Source organism: Leiobunum rupestre, chromosome 6 (assembly GCF_980474605.1).
Source record: "Leiobunum rupestre chromosome 6, qqLeiRupe1.1.hap1, whole genome shotgun sequence".
Lineage (NCBI taxonomy): Eukaryota > Metazoa > Arthropoda > Arachnida > Opiliones > Sclerosomatidae > Leiobunum > Leiobunum rupestre.
This window is the reverse complement of record NC_143389.1, coordinates 38,294,229-38,317,144: the sequence shown is the minus strand read 5'-3', so window position 1 is coordinate 38,317,144 and position 22,916 is coordinate 38,294,229. Positions and strand designations below refer to the sequence as shown.

At 35.5% G+C, this 22,916-nt stretch overlaps 3 protein-coding genes and 1 long non-coding RNA gene across 4 annotated transcripts; 1 reads left to right on the top strand and 3 right to left on the bottom strand.

Annotated features, from left to right (window-relative positions):
• Positions 1–2,081: 2,081 nt before the first annotated feature.
• LOC149940834 (uncharacterized) lies at positions 2,082–3,843 on the bottom strand. Its single transcript, XR_016481285.1, has 3 exons — positions 3,137–3,843; positions 2,749–2,874; positions 2,082–2,684 (listed from the first exon to the last, which is right to left on the bottom strand). It is a non-coding gene; the product is annotated as an uncharacterized LOC149940834 (long non-coding RNA).
• Positions 3,844–6,724: 2,881 nt separating this feature from the next.
• rush (pleckstrin homology and FYVE domain containing family member rush hour) lies at positions 6,725–9,357 on the bottom strand. The gene is made up of 9 exons (XM_090177412.1): positions 9,236–9,357; positions 8,349–8,413; positions 8,141–8,278; positions 8,013–8,076; positions 7,822–7,953; positions 7,653–7,759; positions 7,420–7,576; positions 7,185–7,357; positions 6,725–7,109 (listed from the first exon to the last, which is right to left on the bottom strand). The coding sequence occupies exons 1-9, from the start codon at positions 9,249–9,251 to the stop codon at positions 6,891–6,893; spliced, it is 1,071 nt and encodes a 356-aa protein (XP_090033538.1). The 5' UTR covers positions 9,252–9,357; the 3' UTR covers positions 6,725–6,890.
• A 470-nt stretch (positions 9,358–9,827) lies between these two features.
• LOC149940832 (uncharacterized) lies at positions 9,828–10,450 on the top strand. Its single transcript, XM_090178551.1, has 3 exons — positions 9,828–9,968; positions 10,043–10,130; positions 10,211–10,450. Exons 1-3 carry the CDS (start codon positions 9,927–9,929, stop codon positions 10,345–10,347), a joined length of 267 nt encoding a protein of 88 aa, XP_090034677.1. The 5' UTR covers positions 9,828–9,926; the 3' UTR covers positions 10,348–10,450.
• LOC149940831 (pre-mRNA splicing factor CWF19L1) lies at positions 10,390–13,497 on the bottom strand. The gene is made up of 13 exons (XM_090178550.1): positions 13,387–13,497; positions 13,144–13,228; positions 12,884–13,061; positions 12,601–12,809; positions 12,410–12,528; positions 12,268–12,352; positions 12,079–12,204; positions 11,880–11,994; positions 11,736–11,815; positions 11,466–11,675; positions 11,286–11,399; positions 10,645–10,742; positions 10,390–10,588 (listed from the first exon to the last, which is right to left on the bottom strand). Exons 1-13 carry the CDS (start codon positions 13,407–13,409, stop codon positions 10,444–10,446), a joined length of 1,587 nt encoding a protein of 528 aa, XP_090034676.1. The 5' UTR covers positions 13,410–13,497; the 3' UTR covers positions 10,390–10,443.
• Positions 13,498–22,916: the final 9,419 nt, after the last annotated feature.

The window sequence follows — 22,916 nt, the reverse complement described above, 5'->3', positions numbered from 1 at the left end:
ACAGATAATTGCCGATGTTTTCCAAGAAGAAATACTAGGTGATGCAGAATCGTCCGATTCTAATTCCTACTTTAGAAATAGCGCTAAACGGATCATGGAATACAAAGAATTCCAAGACTTTGTGAAAGTTGAACCTCATAAGCTATTAACACCTTGCCAAACGCGTTGCCTCTCTTTAGGAGCTGTGGTTTCTAGAATGCTTGAACAATGGCCGGCTCTAATACTTTTTTTTTCAATCGGCTGCCCTAGAGGACAAAGTAGCTTCGGCTGCAACAATTCTTAATGCATTGAGAAACCCAACGAACAAATTATACTGCAGTTTTTTAAATTAAATTTTAGGTCACATTAACAAAATGAACCTTATTTTTCAAAGCGAATCTCCAAGGATCACAAAACTGCACACAGAGATTAAACGATGCTGAGAAATTTTTTGCAAAAAAATATGTTGATGAAACTTCCGTCAGTAACATTTGTCCAAAAAATAAATCGAAACGGCTATCTCCCACAAACGTCTATATCGGTACCAAAGCAGAAATAATGATTTGTGAAGTCAAAATTTGCCCAAACGATTTAACGATGTTTTACGAGGAGCTGTGCTCCCAAATTAAATCCCGATTTTCATTCGATGATCTTTTTTTAACGAAAATATCGTGTTTGTAACCATAAATCGCCGTATCTGGGGAGGTAGCGAGTCTTGTCCCTTTAGCTACGCAATTTCCCAACTAAGTTTCCGCTAAAGAATTAGAAACTCTAAACGAAGAGTGGAGAATGCTGCCAAATTTTGATTGTTTACAAAATCTAGGAAATAGTGATGAATCACTAGAGGGATTTTGGAATAAAGTTGGCCAATTTAAAAATTCATTAGGAAATCAAATGTTCCCTACACTCGCTCGTTTTTCAAAAGCGCTCATTTCTTTGCCGCACTCAAGTGCTAACGTTGAGAGAGTGTTTTCACACTACAAACTAATTAAAAGCGATCAGAGAAATTTGTTATCAACAAAAACTTGTAATTCCCTCATTTTAACTAAAGAGCTTATTGGAAAAACCACAACAGATAGATCTTGTTTTAACTGGGAGCCGCCGAGTCGTTGTTTGATTAAGAAAGCAATTCCCCCTGATCTTTAATTCGAACTTTATGTCTAAACAATTACATGATACCTGAAATTATGCCAAAAATTTGTATTCAATTATTCATTATTTCATTATCGTATTAAACATTTATAAATTGCTATTGGAGTTATTCTTTTTAATTAAATTAAAATTCGCGCCTATTTTATAGATATTTCTTGCCATTTCGTTTGAATTTTTAAAAAAATGGCGCCTTTTCCGTGTGAAAACTCTAGATGGCGCTCGCAGCGTCGACTAAAATACGTAAAGTACGTTTGCTCCTCAGAAAGTACGTTTTGTTTAGGGTAGAAAATACTTTCTTAAATCTAACAGGAACATCACTGGTTGGGACAGGCTCGGCTCCCACCGGGTGGGGTGCATTTGGCCACGGCCGTCTCGAGATCTGCTTCGCGCTCATAGCGGCCCAGGCAAAGATTTCCTCTCCTATGTATTTCCGCGAATACCTTCTTTTAACACTAGGAGCGCTGTCTGAGCCCCCCCTTAAATGTAAGAAATTAGCGGGATATTTAATAGTTTTCTATGGCGGTAAATTCAACTAGTTAATCCTTTTTGCATTGTTTTTCAAAAACTTCTGGAAAGTTTGGGATATACATCTTATGATTTGATCTTTATCTAATAAGTTTTCATTTAAAACATTTATTTAATTAAAGTAATATGCTTATATTGAGTTTTATTAGTTAATTGTTAAGCCTAACCAAAGTTTCTTTTGTTTTTCACAATTTTCAAACCAGTATTCGCATTTTTTATCAGAATGTTAAATAAATAACCACAATATTATTCATATTATTTAATAAATACCTTTATTATTCTTTAAATTAAGTTCACATTTCTCAAACTTAAGTTTTAAAATATTGCCTATTTTTAATTTGCAAAAATGCCCACCACAAAAATTTGTTGTGTTCCATTTTGTGAATCTAAGAAGAATATCAATGTATAATTTCATTAGTTTCCAGTTGATGAAAGTTTATGCAAATTATGGACTAAGAACATATCTAGAAAAGATTTTGGGGTCAATGAAGCTTACGCATCACGCAAGATTTGTTTGTAGTGGGACATTTTAAGGAAAGTGATTACTATCAAGGTCTAAAGATCCGCAAATTAAAGAAAATATTGACAAAGGAAACATATGAATCTATAATATCTATTAGAATAACTTCATTGTCTACAATATCTTGCGTGTCATACCTCCTTAAATCTGGTTTCCAGTTTGTCTTGACAAGAAATTTAACGAGCGATGCTATTGAAATGTTTTTCAGCATTCTCAGGAAAATGGCTGGAGGGAATGACATGCTTGATGCAAGAGAAACTATATTCAGTTTAGAATCCTACCTTAAGAGAGGCACTATATCATTAACAAAACCTAAAACATCTAACGTTCCCCAAGACAGCTTCACAGATCTATCAGCCATGATTGATACTAGACTCGATGGATTTTCAACTATTTTTAACGGCAATGAAGTTACGTTACCATCTGAAGTTATGAGTACCCAGATACACAGAGATGCACCTTACGGCTAGCAAGTATCGCATACTTGGCTGGTTATGTAGTACAAATCCTAGAGGAAAAACATTTTTGCAAATTGTGCCTTGAAAATGTATCACAGCCTAATTCTGACTCACCATTAGTTGGATTGATAAAAATGTCCGACAGAGGAAACCTTAGGTATCCGCAGCAAAGCTTTATCATGTTAATGGCTATAGTAACAACATTCATAGAGAGAGCTGTACCCTATCTCCGGGATTCACCTGCCATTTTAAAAAAACATTGAAATCCACTTGTGGCCAAAAATTGCTCTATGCCCTTACATCCAATGTGATTTGATTAATAATCACCGAATGAAATTGCTGATTTAATTTGTTGAAAGGTCGTACTTCCAATTATCACAAATATTACCAAAACTCTGTCCGCAAAATTTGAGAAAGTGAAAGAACTTGTGCATAAGCCTCTTTCTTGTATCATTCAGTGGGAAATTCACATTGGTTTATTATATTTATCAGATTTAAATACCTTCCAAGTTTCCATCACTATTTTCATTCATAGTGATCTTCCAAGTGTCAGTTAGTTAATTAAAATTCATTTATTTCACTACTTTAATTAAAATAAATTAAATAAAAGGCCTCTGGAAGTTACTACATAGCAAAATTACAGCTGTAAGGAGAACCACGTGTTTATGTTTACATTTATATACAGAAAACGTCGACGGCGACTTCTGGCTCCAGAATGACCAAATTTTAATAACGTTTTTCAAAACTTTACTTTGCGTTAAAAAATCTCAAGAGGTGTTTAACTTTTTTATTATTAATTAACTTAAATATTACTAAAAAAATATTTTACAAAAAATTACACATTACGCGATAATAATTGAAATTCCAAAGTTCCGCGCAGTTCCTCCCATTCGATAACATGGCTGCGAATTTTCTCAAGGGGGGGCTAGACTAGCGCCAGAAAACGATGTGAGAAGTTTTTGAACTAATTTCCCATACGCGATTTTCGTACGATCGCCTGGGCCGCTATGAGCGCGAAGCAGATCTCGAGACGGCCGTGATTTGGCCGACTGAAAGTCGACCAAATGAATTTCTACTACCCTTTTAGCAGAAATTCTGGTCGGCCAAATGAGCAACCCATTTGACCGATTCCCACGTAGGCACTACAATTTGGGGCCCCCTCTTGCCAACCAATTTTTAATATATTTATTTTAACCATAAGTAACATAATAAACATAAGTATGACACTACCTATTTACCGAGGGGCAGCTCACTCCAATGATTATTAGCAAGTTATTAGGACACCCATCGTATGATTAATTATGATTAGATTAGATTTAAATTAAATCTGTAGCTTTGGCTGTACAAAGATTATAAATGATTAAATCATGACCAACTTTTTAATCATGATTATTAGGACACCTTGTAACAAAGTGATCTGCCCCTCGCTATTTACCTAATGCATTTTTTTAATATAGGTCTGTTTCGCCATTGAAAACGTAAGTTATTATGTGACTAAAGACTAATAACTCTCGGCGAATTCCTCTTGGTCTTTGGAAATCGCCGAGTGGTATTGAAATGCTTTCGAAAATGTAAATAACGCTTACTTTGTGTGAAAATATTTATGCATTATTATATCAGTAGATAAAAATAACTATTATAAACATTAAACATTAGCTAGTTATTTTCGAATTTAAAACATGTGTTTTCGCTGGTATGAACAACCATCTGAAAGAAGAAACTTTACTACTACTATAACTAACTTCATAAACTTATATACAGGGTGATTCAATGGTCAGTACAGAAATTTCTGGTGGTTGTAGGGGATGAGAAGTATGCAGGTTTTTGTCGCGTTTCTCCGAGACAAGTTTAAAGAGCGCTAGAGGGCTTCAAAATTTGACCTACTACCCCCTGGAAGTAGGCGGCTGCAGTCTCGCACCCACGAAGCAGGAAAAAACTATCATTAGCCACGCGCGTAACTCCCCCTCAGCGGGAGGAGAAGTGACAGCCGCGTAAGGCAACCGTTGCGTTTTTGCTTACCCCCTGGTATTATACAATGGGTATTATCCTTTTTAAATGGAGTAAATATAAACCCATAAAATATGTGCATTAGTTTCAAATTTTTCAGCAATTTCTCTATTAATTCGGCTACGGAAAATTTACCAATATGAAAAAATAGGGCCCCCGTTTTAATAAATTTGGGGCCCCCTCTAGGTTTCCACGTAGGCACGTGCCTACTCGTGCCTATTGCTGGCGGCGCCACTGCCTACACTATGTCATTAGTGTTAGAATACATTGCCCGTTCTACAAGTCAATCTAAGTATTGGCGCCTGACGGCGCCGCGCAATGGCTTCGCTCGAGCGCTGGGGGGCCAGACCGGCGCGTCCGCCCCCCCAGCCCCGTTCTTTATAACCAAGCTGGGCCTTCTATAACGCGACCTAGAGGACTGTACGTAGCCAAACGCACCTAGTAACTTTAATATGTCAAAAAAAAGCTACCTGGTTAAATGTAAACACTTGTTGCATACCATACAGGTGAAAAGTTTCCATTATTTCAACAAGCAATAAATAAACAGTGACTTTCGGGTCCTAGTTCTCGGAAATATTACTTCTTGGCGATTTCCTTGAAGATGTTTAATTGAATCGTCTATTCTTAACACAGGCTGCGTTCAATAACTCATAACGAAATATCTGAAAAATTATTTTCTTTGAGACCATTGCTAGCGTGACGTAGGATCTTGTTGAACACTTTTTACGCTTGTTGTAAAATATCGTCTGTGGCGGCGCATGGACACTATCTCTAACACAAAACCGGAAGTCAAAAAACCCGTTCAGTAAAAAACCACTGACCGTTGAGCTCAGCAGCTGCTTTATCGAGAATTCCTAATAAAGAAACAAGGGGCACGTTCAGTAACAGAGATACAGTGTCCATGGGCGGCGTCTGCAGCTAGTCTTACTCCGTGCTGCGACGTCACGTGACCGTTGAGCCACGAGAAAAACCCTGCTCAATAACCGATGACTTCGTTGCTCAATGGACGGGCAATGTGACGTCAAAACCGGAAGTCAAAAAACCGCTGACCGTTGAGCTCAGCAGCTGCTTTAAAGGGACTTTCAAGAAAGACCTAGTCGATTTGAAATACGTCATTCGGTCGTAACTTCACAACGAACGGCGACCGAATGACGTATTTTAAATTGACTAGTGTCTCTTGAAAGTCCCTTTGAATGCCTTATGATTAAGGACACGCCTACCTCATAAAGAAACAAGGGGTACGTTTAGTAACAGTCAACGGAAAAAAAACCCGATGGCTTTATATTTTCCACTGATGAGCTTTTTCGTCATAATGACGTTGTAAGCTGTTGAACGCTTTTATTCAGTCATCAGTGTTTTTTTAAAATGGCGTTGAATTGATAGTAGTTTTACGTCAGTCATCGGAAAAACCGACTCTTGAAGCCGATGACGTGGGTGAGCAACCGATAACCATCGTGACGTCAAAACAGGAAACGCGAAAAACCGTACTGTAGGAAACCGATGTCAACTATTACTAATCGGTGAGTCCGATGAGCGCTGCTGAACATATCCAGTAAGTCTCCTTGAGCAATGGGAGGCTTAAGTGTAGGGTTGGGTAAGGTAGAGCTAGATTTAGGGGGACAAACTATTTAAATTTAAATAAAAATATATTTTGGTTTTCTAACAATCATGCCAATGAATTTATACTTCAAACTTTAATGAAAAATAAAATACTTTTGAAGGATTAATGTAATAAGAGTAGCTAACATTACAGGTAATTTTTTATCTTTGCATAAATGTATAAAGTTTAAAAATGCTACACTCCATAAGAATTAGTTTTTTCAAAAGGCACAAATTTTGGGCTGATATTTTGAATCATCCTTCGAAATTAAACTGCTTAGAGAATAATTATCTTTGAAAACTTGCTTCTCTAAGAACTTTTTAACCCTTTCATTGAATTAGAAACGGCAGACTTATTATATATAAAGGCAATGTAAACAAAATCCTCACACACACTTAGTTGAATATTCTTGGCTTTAACAAAATCATAGCTGTTTAAAATAAGACTTATCATGGAAGAATGATACTTTATCCAGATATTTCTGGTGTAATTTGGCATAATGTCTTTTATTTTAGCAAAATATATAAAATTTGTGTGAGGATTTCATTTATATAGATAGATATAAAGAATATTATTTTCTTCAAAAATATGGTCACTTTCTGATAAGTTGTTAAGACTTGTGTTAAACCAGGGAAAAGTAAAGTTGGTTTTAATCTGTGGTTCCAGCGTCGCAAGTTGCTGAAGATCCAGAGTCGCAAGTTGCTGAAGATCCCGTGTCTATGGTTGCTGAAGTTCCAGAGTCGGAAGTAGCTCCAGCTTCTGATGAAACTGTTGCAACATCAGCATTGGGATAGATGGGTTTTGCAGATTCAGATACATTTACAGGCGCTATTGATTCCACAACTGCGTGATCACCATAAAATGTTGGCTATAATAAATTTGAAAATTATAAGTTAATAATTATGCATATTAAAAAGAAATAAATTTAACTTAAATTTATTACCTTATCATCGATACATAAATTTTCCATTCCTTCACATGGATTATGATCAGAATTCTTACTCGGCTTGTCATCCTCTTCATCATCAGAGTCATCCTCATTCGACGAATCTTGGGACAATGGGGATGACGGAGTAGAATCTAAATTGTTGTTTGTAATGGCAGCGTTTGCTTTTTCTATAACCATAGAAAAAATAACCGTGAAAACAATGTTTACTTATTATTAAATAGAGCAATACCTTTCATTGACTCGGGTGTGAAATCAACTCTAGCTCTTGACAAGGTATCGTAACAACTTAAGCAGACCCTTAATGGTTTGGAGGACTGCGACGGTAAAAGGAACTTTTTGTTAGAGCAAACTCCACATACAACAGCTCCACACTTTCGACAGTGATGCTATAGACACATTGAGATAAAATGATGTTGTAATAATATACAAGTTGGAGGATAAAAGCGACAAAAATATGCATACTTTTCTGTTTATTATTGTAAATTGCGATTTCCTACAGTGCATGCACGTATTTGCCTCTGCATCTGGGACCCAAACAGCGGCATGTTCTGTAGATGGTTTCTTACCAGCTATTAATAATAGAAGCATAATTGTATAGAATTGAGTTTAGAAAGATCACTTTTTAGTTTACTTTTGTTCAATAGCTCCTCTAGGCACTTGTTAATATGAGACATCCATTCAGACTTTTCTGTAGCTGTAGCGGCGTATACTGCGAAGGACTTGGTTGGGGTTCTAATAAGCCATCCATTTTTCATTGATGGAACTTTAAAATGAATTAAAACTATTAGAAATAAAAACAAAATTTTAAACTAACACACTTACTTTCATCATCAGGTAAATTTTCTAGTTTTACTTCTTCCAACGGAATGATATGCTGCTTATTATACTATAAAAAAGGTTACAGAGTTACTAAAATATTGGGACAGTATTTTTTAATTATAAAATTTAACCTTTTTCTTGTTGATTACAATGTTGCCATAAACTAAAATGTCATTAAACAAGAAAAACTGCCTTGGCTTAGCCTTTTTTCTACACATTTTTGTCAGAACACCTTCTCCAACCAAAACTCTTCCTTCAACAGCCAAAGGCTAAAAATTGACAAGTTAAGGCTTTGAAAAATCTATAAAAATAATATTATAGAAAATGAAATTAATTTACCTGTCCGGAGCTGCCAAAACAGTCTTCAACATTAGATATTCGTTGAGCATTAAGGGTTGAGTTAACTGTAATAAAAATAATTACTTAAACAATAAACCTAAATGCGATGTTAATGTTTCATAAACTTCAATGCCATGTTAATGTTTCATAAACTTTAATGCCATGGTAATGTTTCATAAACTTTAATGCCATGTTAATGTTTCATAAACTTTAATGCCATGTTAATGTTTCATAAACTTTAATGCCGTGGGTTAATTTTTCATAAACTTTAATGCGATGGGTCCATTTTTCATTAACTTCAATGCGATGTGTTAATTTTTCATAATGTGGTTTTGTTTGACAAGGTCACCTTTCCAACCATTTGCTAGGCTTGCTTAAAATAGGGTCTAATTTGATTGTTTTTCAATTCAAGGTACGAAAACATCTTAGAGAGGCAATTCACAGGGTTCACGATTAATAATTGAGTCTTAAAATCAGACTTTAATTGCTAATTCATTGGGCTTTTTATTTATTTATTATTATAGGAAGATTTGTTATTTGTTTGCAATTTGATGTAACATACTGTTGGGAATGGGTATGTAACTACGTACATAATTTAGAGGCATATAAATAAAACAAGGCAGTAACAAATAACATAATTATTGGGCTAGGAGGTAATGAAATTTTACCATTGAATATTATGACAGTTGAAAACCATATTTTTAAATAACTGTTACAAATGCGCGTTTGCTTTTTGCCAGTTTGGTATAATATGACCAAGGCCTAATGGTTTAGACAAAAGGATTCGAATTTCATAAGAATATTAGCGAAAACGTCTAACAGATGTTCAATAATAGATTCCAGAAGTTTTAACGAATAATTTAGAAAATACCACAATTAATAAATACCTAGTTGATCCACCATTTTTCACAGCAATCAAAAAGGGAAGGGGCGGTGGACTGATTTCCGCCTCTCGCACAGACAGACAGAAGGACATGTGACTCCGACAGTGACGTGCCGCCCTTCCGAATACCAAAACGTCACACCCCACTCCAAAAAGAAAACAATGGGCGAATACTTTTAGCCAGCCTACGGTCAATATCTAGCTACGCTTTTGCTGGGATTATACGAATACTTTTAGCCTGCCTCCGTGCAGTTTATAGTCAATTTCGAGCTACACTTTTGTTGAAACTGAATGCGAAATGTTGGTAGAAGTGTAGCTAAGTACAACAGCTTACACAATTATATATTTTCGGTGCTTTTATAATTTTTATGTAACGTACTGCCATGCCGAATTACTGTGATGTTAGTTTTATTAAAAGAACAGTCCTCTCAACCATTTATGTTAGGACAGACTAATAGTTTTCACTATCTTGTTAATTGGCGTAGTCGCCTCATAGATAATCGAGGAGAAAATAATATTCAGTTACTAATAGCATTACCCGAATATCTTCATATAAAACAGAAATACATATTTTATAAAATGAAAACATTTCGTGTTATTTAAGAAAATATTGTTTTAAATTTTCGCGCTAATCCATCCCAAAAAGGCAAAAAGCGCCCTCTTTAAAATTAAGAAAGTTTACAGAAACGCGTAAAATGGCTTTAGTATCGTCAAAGGGTCAAAACTATCTTTTAAAGGTTAGTAAATATATTTAAATAAAATAATTCTTAATTTAAATAGCTAATAAATGGTCAATTATATTTCTTTTCAGTGTTATAGAATTTTACAAATTTCTCTGAGCAGGAATGCTGGTTCCAAATCAAATTCCAGACCACCAACACCAAAGCCAAAGAAGGAAGGTAAATTTATAAATACCAAGAATACATTTAGGTACCTAAATTAATTCTTGTTAATATACATTCTTCTTTCATCACCCCAGTTAAAGCTAATCAGGCAACAAGTTCCAGTGGAGATACATACAAAGTTCCTGAATATTACCAACACAATGAATATACTTTTTTCGACTACATGATAAATATGAATGCCCAGCGAATAAAACAACCTTCGAGTAAATAGTTTTAAAAGCAAATTCATTACAAAGTGTAGAAATGCGTATCCTTAAGTTGTTGTAGAAAAACGTTTATTCGCAATAAATATGTATAACATATGAATTCACTCTGCTAATGTAAAATCAAATTTCTGGAATTCCTTGCGATACTTTGAAACAAGGGACATTTCTTCTTCCTTTCCTCGACTACAGTTTTTCCAGTCCTCTTTTCCAGGGAGGTCAAGAAGTTCTGGGCTAGTCATTACTTCCCTAATAAATTTAAGAATTTTGAAAATGGCCAAAAATTATTGCCAATTATCTTTTACCTTCCAAAATGAATAGAAAATCTTTTGTTAATTCTATGAAATAACTTTTCTCTGTTTGGTAGTTCCACGAAGAAATATGGAATTCCTTGTCTCACTATCTGAATAGTCAAAATATATTTTTAATTTTATAAAACCATTAGTGGATAATAAACATAAGTATGACATTTCCTATTCACCCAATGCCAATTTTTTAATGATAGTCTGTTTCCCCAATGACAACATCAACCATTACATACCAATGGACCGACAACTCTCCGCGAACTGCTCCTAGTATTTGGAGGAAGCCTGGAAAATCGCTGCCAGTCCGCTTCAGTGTAAATAATGATTACTTTTGGAAAATAACGATGAATTATTGAATCGGAAGATAAAAATAACTATTATAAACACTGGCTCCATTTCAGAAATTAATTATTTTCAAATTTCAAACCTAAACACGTGTTTGCTCTTATTTCTCGCCATCAAACTTAACTAATTTGCCAACAGAAAGAGTAGGAAGGGACGAATATCCTGTTCAGAAACTTCCTACTTTTCAATCACTCCACGACAGACTATCATTAACTGAATTTGTTCTCTGCCATACTTATGTTTATTATCCACTTATGATAAAACCAATAGCTACGCATAATTATAAAATTAAATACTTGTTTCAAATCAGTGTGTTTTGGTATTTCATCTAAAATGTAACTTTGCTCACGCCCGTAATCTAAAAACACGTCCTTCACTTTATGCATGATGGGACCAGGTACTGGAATAACCTAAAAGTTAATTAATATTGAATAAACACCACAATTTCCAATAATTGACATTCCATTTGAAATTACCTGAACTTGCAAATGGGGAGATTTAAAATTACGTTCGTATAAGACAACCCCTTTTCCTTTGGATTTATAGAAATTACGTAACGCAATTTTATACTTCTCCAACTCTTCCAAGACATCATCAGTTAAATCAATCGTAGACTGGTAATGACCAATTGGAAGAATTAATACATGGTCGGAAACTAAGGCCCCTTTGGCAAGGGCTAGATAAACCTATAACAGAAAAAAAATGTAATCAAAGATATTAATATTTATAGGTAAAAATAACCTTACAAAATCTCCAACACTAATTACAAGATGTTTTTCTGCTTCTGGGCTTCCAAGACAAAACCAGCAAGGTCCCATTGGTTTTGCTAAAAGCAAGGAAAACTATATTAAATCTTAAGATGTTTTTTCCAAATTAATTTTGGTAATTACGGTGTTGGAATTGCTTGGGTTTCTTTGCTCTGTCATTGTCAAAGTTGTTCCTTTTCCTCTTAAAATCTGAGTTTGTAGTGTCTAAATCATAGAAGAACTGAGCTGACTTTTCAAACTGAAAAATAAAAACCAAATGTAGAAAAAAAAAACATTTATAGAAAGAAATTCAACAATTTAAAATCAAATGGTGATATTTTACTTTTTGGGCCATCTTCATTTCAGATGGTGTGAATACAAATGGACATTCAGTTACATCAGGTGGTTGTTTGGTTAATTCTGCTGGACTTATGATGGGTAAAGGGACTATTGAAAATGCGTAGATCCACTAAGACAGAGAAAACAATTGAAATATCCCGAGATAGATAAATAAAATATTATTTAGTCTTACTTTGCCTTTTTGAGGATTCCCAACTTTTGCTAGAGATATAAACCTGGTACTATGACGAGGCTTTTCATTTAAAATTTTGTGATTTCTAAAACCACAGTTATTTCAGTATCATATAACAAATAAAAAATGAAATAACACTAACCTGTAAGGTAACCGTTCATAGTTAACCCCTTCTAAACCAGCAAAGTGATACCTAGGCATCAAACTTTGGGTTAACTTTGCAATAAGATCAGAGCCACAATTGGTTACGTCTATTTCATCCTGTTTAAGTAACATGATTAATCAATATTAACATAATTTTATTATAAAAACAATATAAAATTGCATATTTACAGGGGGCTTGACGAATTTTGTTACTCCTTTTGGCCATTGTGATGTCAAAAGAAGATCAACACCTTTAAAGCCAACAGATTCAACCACTGATTCTTGAAAATCACCAATTTCTTTAATGTTATAGGTCCAATTTTTGGATTCAGAGTCTTCTACACCACTTAGATAGGCTACTTTCAACCCAGACGTTCCGGTTAATATGCCTTTTTTGCCTAGAAAATAACAAGTACTCTTGTCGATTCATTCTGATCCTAGATTTCAGGTTACCATTGTTAAATTTTTTTACCAAGGTAAACTACATTTGGACAGATTTCACAGCCATCAGATGATGGGAAGAACCTTTGATGTTCTTGACTGCAAGGGCCAAGAATATATGTAACTAATGGAGCTTTGGCATTTCCATTGGAATATTCTTCCCATTCAGAGTTATCCTCACCAAAAAAACTTCCAACACAAAAGACCATCTGCGTACCGAACAACCATAGTTATGAAACAATTCCAGTTTTTTTAACAAAGCTAACACTATAGTTCTTTTGGTTACCCTACCTCAAAAGGTCCATTCTTTTTGTTTACTGTAGAAACACGTGAGAAAAACTGCTTGAATTTGCCTTGTACATCACCAGCAACTAGACTGCGTGTGGTAACAAGGCTTAAGATTAGGATCATGAAATCTATACTTACTACGTATTAACTTCAAAATAAGCTTATAGTATATAGTATAATTTAATATACAAAGAGTAACATAATCCTGATGTGAAAACATATTTTATAAATCAAAATAATACTTACATTTTAAGCACATCTTTCGACATTCTTGAAGTTATCAAATATTTACAAGAAATGATAAAATAGCAGACTACACGATTGGACCAAAGAGGTAAAAGCGAGGGGTCGACACTTGTCTAAAAAATGCGTACGAAATTTGAAAATCTTCAAATCTTTTCGTTCAGTTTTGAAATTTTATACGGAATTTCATAAATTTACAAAATTTACAAATTTTAGATGTGATTTGAAAATGTCCATGAGATTTGCAATTTTCAATGAGATTTGATAAGGATTTGAAAATTTGGACGAGATTTGATAAGGATTTGCAAATTTCATTGAGATTTGAGAATTTTAACGAGATTTGATAAGGATTTTAAAATTTGAATGAGATTTGACCGTGATCGCCATTTTAATATTTTAATCATTTTAAATTTTCTAAAATCTATAGCTCTTTCAAGCTCGGTTCGCATTTAGCCAATTCTCTCATTATCTCATAACGATTCAAGGGGCTTCAAACCGTTTTCGTCAAAGTTTCGAGACTTGAGAACCATGTTCTATCGTTTTGAGAAATCAAAATAAATTTTGAAAAGTATATTTTAATTTTTCAACGATCACTTTATTGAAGTGGCTCAAAACAATTTCAAGTTGACCATTCCAAAACGGTGGAGAACCGTTCTCAAAAGCTATTGTGAACCACGTTAATTATCTTCAAACCGTTTCAAAGAGCTTCGAAATCGTTTTTGTGACGTAAAACCACGTTTCTTCCATACAGATCCAAAACCGTTTCAAAATCGATTCCAACGTGTGACCGAAGCTTATGGGAATCGCAAATTTTGTTTGTAATTAGGAAACATTACTGCAGTTCGATATTTAAATTTGAAATTATATCATTTTAAAGTGCCCGACGAAGCCAGCGTATTTTTTTAAGGGATATCTTAGCTTCAGTGGCGTAGCGTGTATTTCTTGCACCCGGGGCCAACCATAAATTTGCCACCCGCCCCCTCTATAATCGCAACTAAGCAAAAAATCGGTGAAAATTCTGCTCTGTTGATTGCCAAAGGATTCAAGTCCCTTAAAAATTAAAATTTTATTCTGCGTATTTTGCAACTCGGAACTGTTTAATTCCATGCTCAATATCAATTTGTACCTCTTGTTAGATTGCCAAGATACCCAGATTTGTTAAGCGAATTCATCGTACCCCTGAAATCGCATTTCCCTGCTGGTTTTTTCTGTAACCCAATTTTTGAAGCTTTCTGGCGCTATTTTAACTCATTGTAGGAACAAAAATTATTTGAAAACTCTTTCCAAGACGACCTCTTTGTTCGTAATATTCGGACCGAGTGAGAAACAAAAACGAGCGAACAACCGACACGGAAACCAAAACGAGGTTTACTAAAATTTCAATTCAAACTTACGAATTTTTGCAAGATTTCATAAAAATTTGCGGAAAACCATCAAATTTTATAAGATTTGTTAAATTTGAGAGTTTGTCGGAATTGATAATTTTTTTTAATTTTGACAAAAAATTTGATAAATTAGAAAAGATTTGCCAAAATTTGATCAGAAATTTGAAATTTTTAAATTTCCCATAGAAATTTATGAATTTGTGGCAAGATTTCATAAAAATTTGCGGAAAATATAAAGGTCTAGATAAAATATTTCAAAGGGAGTCCAGAAACGCGTAATTTCTGCAGGCTATCTTTATAAGGCGCTATCTATCGATAAGAAAGCTCGTGCTATCGTCGCGAGAGCCCTTCTAGAGTGGACTTCCTCCTCCCGTCCGCTCTTGTAGAAATAAAGAGTGCGTGTCGTCTGGCTCTCTCAGCTGAGTGGAGTATGGACTGGCAGACCAGTAGGGTAGTGCGGCCTCTTCGTGAGGCTAAACCCTTTCCCGGCTCTAGTGCTATACTTAACTTGAAACTCTCGCGCATGGACGATACCCTTCTCTCGCGACTAGGATGTGGTCGCCTTCCCACAAACCCGACCCTACACCGGTTCAACCTCAGTGAGACGGCCGATTGCACTCACTGCGGAGCTATCGACGATGCTTACCACATCTTATTCACCTGCCCCTATCACACTGGGCGTCGCCCAGCGCTGGTTTCAGCGCTCCAGAAGCGCAATCTTCCGAACACTCTCGTGGGGGTTCTTAAAACAGTACATGGAGGTCATATGGACATTATTATTGCCACCTGTGCTATTCTGCGACGTGTGGTGCATTGACATTCTGATCGGTTTCCTTATTTTGTTTTCCCTTGTTTTTGGTGTAATCCTACCATTTGTACAGTGTTCTTCGGGCTTTTTATTGTTTTTCTTTTTTGTTTTGTTTGTTTTCAAATTGCGCGCCTGGTGTGAAGGCCCCCGCTATATACACCAAAAACTTTTAAAACTTTATTCCGACCCCCGCCATTGTGACCTGCTTAAAAATTATACTAAAAGTCACCAACAGATGGTGTCTAAAGACTACGGCCTGCGGAAAGGTCAAGCACTTACGAGGAGTGTACCCGAGGTGTAAATCACCGATTTTGATGAAACTCGGGGAATATGTAGACCTTAGGGTAACTTGAATTTTCACCAAGGGAAAAGTTACGCTGGGCTTCTGTTTTGCTATGGCAACCGAAAATGTTTTTGACAACTTATAATGAAAAAATCTACATTTAAAAAAGCATGGGATTTTCTCGGTTTCACAGGGGGTACCATGTGAAAATTTTTGAAAACAAAAAAAAATTAAAAATTTAAATTTCAACTAAAATGCTAAATTTGAACAATTTTGTGTGAAATTCATCAAGTTTGGGTAAACTTAAACCAAATTTGGGTAAAATTGAGAAAAGTTCATTGAATTTGATAAATAAAGGAATATTTGCAAATTTTACCAAAATAGGGTATTGTCAAATAATTTTTTTTGAAATCGACAAAAATTGGCTAAATTGACCAAAATTGGGTAAAAAGACCAGAATTGGGTAAAATGACCTAAAATGTTTAAAATTGGATACAATCGGGTTTAACCAACTAATATCGTCTAAAATGGAGTAAAATGATAAAATTGGGGTAAATTGATAAAATTTGGGTAAAATGATAAAATTTGGGTAAAATAATAAAAATTCGTCCAAATGACAAAAATCGAATAAAATTGTGTTAAAACTACTAATATCGGCTACAATGGGATAAAATGATAAAATTTGGGTAAAATAATAAAAATTCGCCCAAATGACAAAAATCGAGTAAAAGTGTGATAAAACAACTAATATCGGCTACAATTAGGTAAAATGATAAAATTTGGGTAAAATACTCAAAATTCGTCCAAATGACGAAAATCGAGTAAAATTGTGTTAAAACAACTAATATCAGCTGCAATTGGGTAAAATGATAAATTTTTGGGTAAAAAAACTAAATTTGGGTATAATGACCTAAAATGTTTAAAATTGGATTAAATCGTGTTAAACAACTAATATCGTCTAAAATGGGGTAAAATTATAAAAATTTGGGGGTAATTTGAGAAAATTGAGTAAAACAGCCAAACATTAATAAAATTGAATAAAATTTTGGGGGTAATTTGAGAAAATTGAGTAAAACAGCCAAAAACTAATAAAATTGAATAAAATTGTGTTAATCCAACTACTATCAGATAAAATTGGGTAAAATGATAAAATTTTAGTATAACTATAAAATTTGGGTAAAATAATCAGACTTCACCCAAATGACAAAAATTGGGTAGAATTGTGTTAAAACTACTAATATCGGCTACATTTGGGTAAAACGATAAATTTGGGTAAAACAGCCAAAATTTGACGTTGAAGTATGTTTTTTCATAATTGGGGTATTTTGGATGTGAACGAAAGGGAGGTTTTTAACGAAAAAATCTTCAAGTTATAGTAGTTTTCGTTATTAAAAACGGTTTACGAAATTACAACGAAATCGATAACCTTTTAGTTTCTAATTAACCTTATTTTGTAGGTTTTCTTCAGTTTATCTACTTTTGGTCCTTCATCACTTTTTCGGTAGTTTGACAGATTTATTGTAGCCAATTTCAATTGATTTAAGACGATTCTAGTCGATACTTATTTAATTTAAGTAAATACTGCTCTTTTTATCCAATTTCGTTCATTTCAATTAACTCAACGCGATTCTAGTCAAATTAATTTATTTCACCCCAATTACAGTTGTTTAAGCAAATTTCATTCATTTTATTCAATTTTAATCATTTTTAGCTACGTGTTTGGCTGTTTTACCCCAATTTTATCATTTTACCCAAATGCAGCCGATATTAGTAGTTTTAACACAATTCTACCCAATTTTTGTCATTTGGGTGAAGTCTGATTATTTTACCCAAATTTTATAGTTATACTAAAATTTTATCATTTTACCCAATTTTATCTGATAGTAGTTGGATTAACACAATTTTATTCAATTTTATTAATTTTTGGCTGTTTTACTCAATTTTCTCAAATTACCCCAAAATTTTATTCAATTTTATTAATGTTTGGCTGTTTTACTCAATTTTCTCAAATTACCCCCAAAAATTTATAATTTTACCCCATTTTAGACGATATTAGTTGTTTAACACGATTTAATCCAATTTTAAACATTTTAGGTCATTATACCCAAAGTTTTTTTACCCAAAAATTTATCATTTTACCCAATTGCAGCCGATATTAGTTGTTTTAACACAATTTTACTCGATTTTCGTCATTTGGACGAAATTTGAGTATTTTACCCAAATTTTATAATTTTACCCAAATTTTATCATTTTACCCCAATTTTATCATTTTAGCCCATTTTAGACGATATATGTTGGTTAAACCCAATTGTATCCAATTTTAAACATTTTAGGTCATTTTACCCAATTTTGGTCTTTTTACCCAATTTAGGTCAATTTAGCCAATTTTGGTCGATTTCCAAAAAAAATTATTTGAAATACCCTATTTTGGTAAAATTTGCAAATATTCCTTTATTTATCAAATTCAATGAACTTTTTTCAATTTTACCCAAATTTGGTTTAAGTTTACCCAAACTTGATGAATTTCACCCAAAATTGTTCAAATTTAGCATTTTAGTTGAAATTAAAATATTTTTTTTGTTTTCAAAAATTTTCACATGGTACCCCCTGTGAAACCGAGAAAATCCCATGCTTTTTTAAAAGTAGATTTTTTTTCATTTTAAGTTGTCAAAAACATTTTTGGTTGCCATAGCAAAACGGAAGCCCAGCGTAACTTTTCCCTTAGTGAAAATTCAAGTTACCCTAAGGTCTACATATTCCCCGAGTTTCATCAAAATCGGTGATTTACACCTCGGGTACACTCCTCTTTAGTACTAAAATGCTGAGAGCTCGTGCTCTTGGTCACGTGCCTTCGTCGGTGTCTGCTAGGTGTCAATTCCGTATTTTATGTTAGGCTTAGACCTTTATATACATTTCTTATATCTATGTGTACCACAATGAGATCATATGAGTGAGAAAAAAAAGAATATATATATATAAAAAAAAATTATTTACAGACAATGGCCGATAGGGACTAGAGTATAACAGAAAAAAGGGGGGCAAATGTTAGTTATACATGATTAGGGAACAGTAATAAACAGGTTATTAAACACAAAAAGAAAGAAAAAATATCTAATACTTATTGAAATGGTCTATTAAAGAGGTCCGAAATTTGGAATAGTTTTTAAGGGAAATATTTTCTTGGGGCAAAGAGTTCCAGTCATTACAAGATTAAATTCCTTTAATAAAGTACATGTTATTTACCAAAACGCCAATTTAGGCTTACAGTAGGCCTAAAACGCACAAAGGTCAAGTTTTCAATTACTATTTAATGCGAAATCTTTTTGTTTTCAACCATTCTCTAACTTTATTGAGTCTAATCAATATGCCACTTAATTATTATCGTAATCAGCGGGCCAATCGTAACGCGCATAGGGTTAGTGAACTGTTCACTGTTCGATATCCTGATAGAAGACCAAGCCACAACACCGTTCTTGTAGCTGTTCGTGACTTTCAGACTTACGGAAACGTCAATCCCAGATTTCGTGGACCAGATCGTCAAAACATCAACATGTAAGACACCGTTCTAGCCTACTTTGTTGCGTATCCTCGAGCAAGCGTCAGAGGTGCAAGCGATTATCGACGAACTACGTGTGGACCACTCTTCACAATCACAACTCCCATCCGTATCGAGCGACCCTCCACCAAACTCTGCACGAAGGAGATATGGAACGTAGATTTGATTTCTGTAACTGGCTAATAACCAAGTCTGATGATAACCCAAATTTCATCAATCAAATGCTGGTGACCGACGAGTGTTCCTTTGGGAAAGATGGGCCTTTCAACTATCAAAACACCCACATGTGGTGTGACAAAAATCCTCACTGGGGTTTTCTTCACCATCATCATCAACAACAACTCCGATTGAATGTTTGGGCCGGTTTGCTCGGGGATCGAGTTATTGGCCCATTTTTCTTCACATCTCATCTTAATGGACATTGGAAAATGCTACTTGGCGCTTTTACAGAACGAAATAGCAGACGCTTTAGAAGATATTACGCTGGAAGCTTACAGACAGATGTGGTACCAACATGACGGCGCACCACCCCACGTACCTAGATGTGTAGTGGAGCATCTTAACAACGAGTTCCCTCAACGTTGGGCTGGCAGGAACGGTCGCGGTTTGAAGGCCCGCGAGGTCTTCGAACCTAACTCCGATGGACTTTATCTTGTGGGGGTTGAGAACATCGAAGATTTACGTCACCGAATCATTGCAGCCTTCGAGCTTGTCACTCCTGATATGATCAGACGCTCGTTTCAAAACATGCTTCATCGTGCCCACACATGTATCGCGGCAAACGGAGGTATAATAGAACCTAACTTGTAAAATTCCTATGTTTATTCGAATAAAATGATCAATTAAATCTTTCAGACATTTCTTTCATTTAAGTACAAAATGCGAAGGCTATTGGCCCCTATGGACAGCTTGTTTTTTCATCAGCTCATATCTTCGTGAAAAAGTGTTCTTTTCCAATGAAACCAATTTCCTTGAACATTTTCGACAGCACTCTACAACTTTATCATTGAAACGTTTTTTCTAGCACCTACCGGTGAAAAATAGTGTTTACAAAAACCCTAAATTATTTCCGATTTTTCTGAAATTAAGGATTTAAAGCGACCCCACACTAGAAATAATACCCTGAAAATTTCGCAACTCTATCTTTCTGACAAAAATTCCCAGTCAGAGCTATTCAAAACATCCTGTATTTATAACCAGTTTAATAAGAATTAAAAAAAATATATATTCAAAAAGACTGAAAATCATTTAGACCCGTAACAGCAGAAGTCTATAATAATTTAATAATAAAGGAGGGGGGGGGGGTATAATAGAGTTCTGATCAAAGATATTGGCGCCCTTAGCTTTTCCCGCCCGGTGCGCCTTTTGATACCCAGTCCGGGCCTGTGTGAGCAAATGAAATAAGTCGAGTGGCAGTGAGAGCTCGGGGCTTACTTAGTTTTAAGGAATGACCTCTTGTGCGCGAACCAACAGGTACAGTGAAGAATTCATTGAAGTCAAGAACCAGGTTGTTATAAAAAAATTATGCAGCAAACTAAGGTTGTTAATTTTATGTCGAATTGTAACTGATTGTATTTTAAGAGATTTAAGTCGAGAGGGTGCAGGAAGGGATTGATATTTGGTGGTTAATTTGGAAAAGCGGTTCTGGGGGGGGGGGGGGCGATTCTGTAAAAAATCGAATGGGAATTCGATCTCGATACCCTATACCATGTCGAAATCGACTTGGACAATTTGCATTGTTTATGCTTATTCGAAATCTTTACCGAATACCATTCGTCGAGATCTCGAAGTTCGAAATCTAGTTTTCGATCGAAAATTGGATTTCGAATATTTACAGAATAAGCCCCCTGGGCCTTTTGAAGTGCCAATTGATCAGATGCAAGGTGTGGGGTCCAGATAGGGGAACAATAATCATAAATTGGGAGAGCCAGAGTAATAATAATAATAATAATAATCAGCTAGGCTAATACCCAAGGCACCACCTTAGGCCTAAGTCATCAAGCGACTTTTGAAGCCATTGTATAGTGTGCGAATAATATGTGGGGAGCGAAAGTAGAGGTTGCGACGAACTAGTCCAGCTATCGAACGAACACGTTTAGTGACTTTGTTGGTGTGAGAGCTAAATTGTAGGACAGGATCAATGATGACACCGAGGTCACGCTCTGAGAGAGTAGTCTTTAGTGGTACCCCAGCGACGTAATAATTATGGTTAAGGTTTTTGGATCCAAGATGGAGCACCGAACACTTAGAACTATTAAAGGACAGCCCGTGATTAGTGGCCCAGACCGTAACCGAATCAAGGTCCGCCTGCAAACGCAAACAATCGGAGAGCGACTTTAGTTTGGCTGATAGTTTGGAGTCGTCCGCAAATAACAATAAGTGCCCGAAGGCGACTGCCTCTGGCATTGAGTTTATTAGGACATTGAAAAGGAGGGGCGCCAGGATCGCTCCTTGGGGGACACCCTTTCCAATAGGACACCAGGAGGATGCTTCGCCCTGAAGGACAACCCGTTGACGGTGGCCATTCAGGTAGTTCTCAATCCACGCTAATGCGTCCCCCACGACACCTGCAGAGTGCAGAGTGAAGAGCATCCAGAAGACAAGAGTGAGGGATAGAGTCAAATGCCTTGGAGAAGTCCAAGTAAATGACGTCCACGGTGTAACCCTCGTCAAGCCATCTGGACCAGGTGTTAGTTGCGTGGAACAAATTTGTCAGACAAGAGCGATTAGTTAAAAATCCGTGTTGAAAGGGCGAAAAGAAATTTGTGGAAAGAAGAAATGACCGTAGTTGTCCGTGGGCTAAGGATTCAGACAGTTTTGGAGTGTGGTTTAAGTTACTAATTGGGCGAAATGTGGTAGGATCGGAACGAGAGCCAGATTTATGAATTGGGGTAATGTTAGCTTCCTTCCAAGCAGAGGGGAGCTCACAGTGGGAAAAGGAACGAGATATAATTAAATAGAGAGGGAGGGTAAGAGCGTTGGCTAAAGATTTGAGTAGGAACGGATGGACACCGTCAGGTCCCGGGGATTTATTAGCATTGATCTTGGAAAGCAAGTGATAGATGTCGTGAGGTTCACATGTAAATTTCGCTAGGGTAGGAAGAGCGGAGCTAGTCCTGGACTGAATGGGGGGTGCAGGTGTGAGTGTAGATCCCTGATTGTTTTTTGAGTTCGGTAAGATTTAATCTCGAAGAGCGAAAGCGATTGATGTGTGCCCAAAAGGACTTAGGATTACTCTTTATTAGGGTGGTAAGGTTATTTTCGTATTTCCTACGGATATTTCTACAATGTGACGTGTGAGCGTGGCGAGCCATACGGTACTTTTCAGTCAAAGCTGCTAGATCAGTAGCGGAAGCACCACGTTTTTTCGCACGCACGAGATTAGACCAAGAAGCGGATTTGTAATTTCTGCTACGGATTGTCCTTGTGGGGAGAATAGGGGCCGCAGGGGGTTTCCGCATTGGGACAAAATGAGCAATACTGGCATTTAATAGAAATATA

What these genes read in the sequence shown, in the direction of transcription:
- rush (XM_090177412.1), bottom strand. An exon ending in TTGTAATCAACAAGAAAAAG is followed by an intron (nt 8,077 to 8,140) that starts GTTAAATTTTAT and finishes CCTTTTTTATAG; the next exon opens with TATAATAAGCAGCATATCAT. An exon ending in TTACAATAATAAACAGAAAA is followed by an intron (nt 7,577 to 7,652) that starts GTATGCATATTT and finishes ATGTGTCTATAG; the next exon opens with CATCACTGTCGAAAGTGTGG.
- LOC149940832 (XM_090178551.1), top strand. Translation starts at nt 9,927, where the DNA reads ATGGCTTTAGTATCGTCAAAGGGTCAAAACTATCTTTTAAAG. An exon ending in GTCAAAACTATCTTTTAAAG is followed by an intron (nt 9,969 to 10,042) that starts GTTAGTAAATAT and finishes ATTTCTTTTCAG; the next exon opens with TGTTATAGAATTTTACAAAT. An exon ending in ACCAAAGCCAAAGAAGGAAG is followed by an intron (nt 10,131 to 10,210) that starts GTAAATTTATAA and finishes TCATCACCCCAG; the next exon opens with TTAAAGCTAATCAGGCAACA.
- LOC149940831 (XM_090178550.1), bottom strand. Translation starts at nt 13,409, where the DNA reads ATGTCGAAAGATGTGCTTAAAAT. An exon ending in AAAAGAATGGACCTTTTGAG is followed by an intron (nt 13,062 to 13,143) that starts GTAGGGTAACCA and finishes TTCGGTACGCAG; the next exon opens with ATGGTCTTTTGTGTTGGAAG. An exon ending in CTCCCCATTTGCAAGTTCAG is followed by an intron (nt 11,400 to 11,465) that starts GTAATTTCAAAT and finishes ATTAACTTTTAG; the next exon opens with GTTATTCCAGTACCTGGTCC.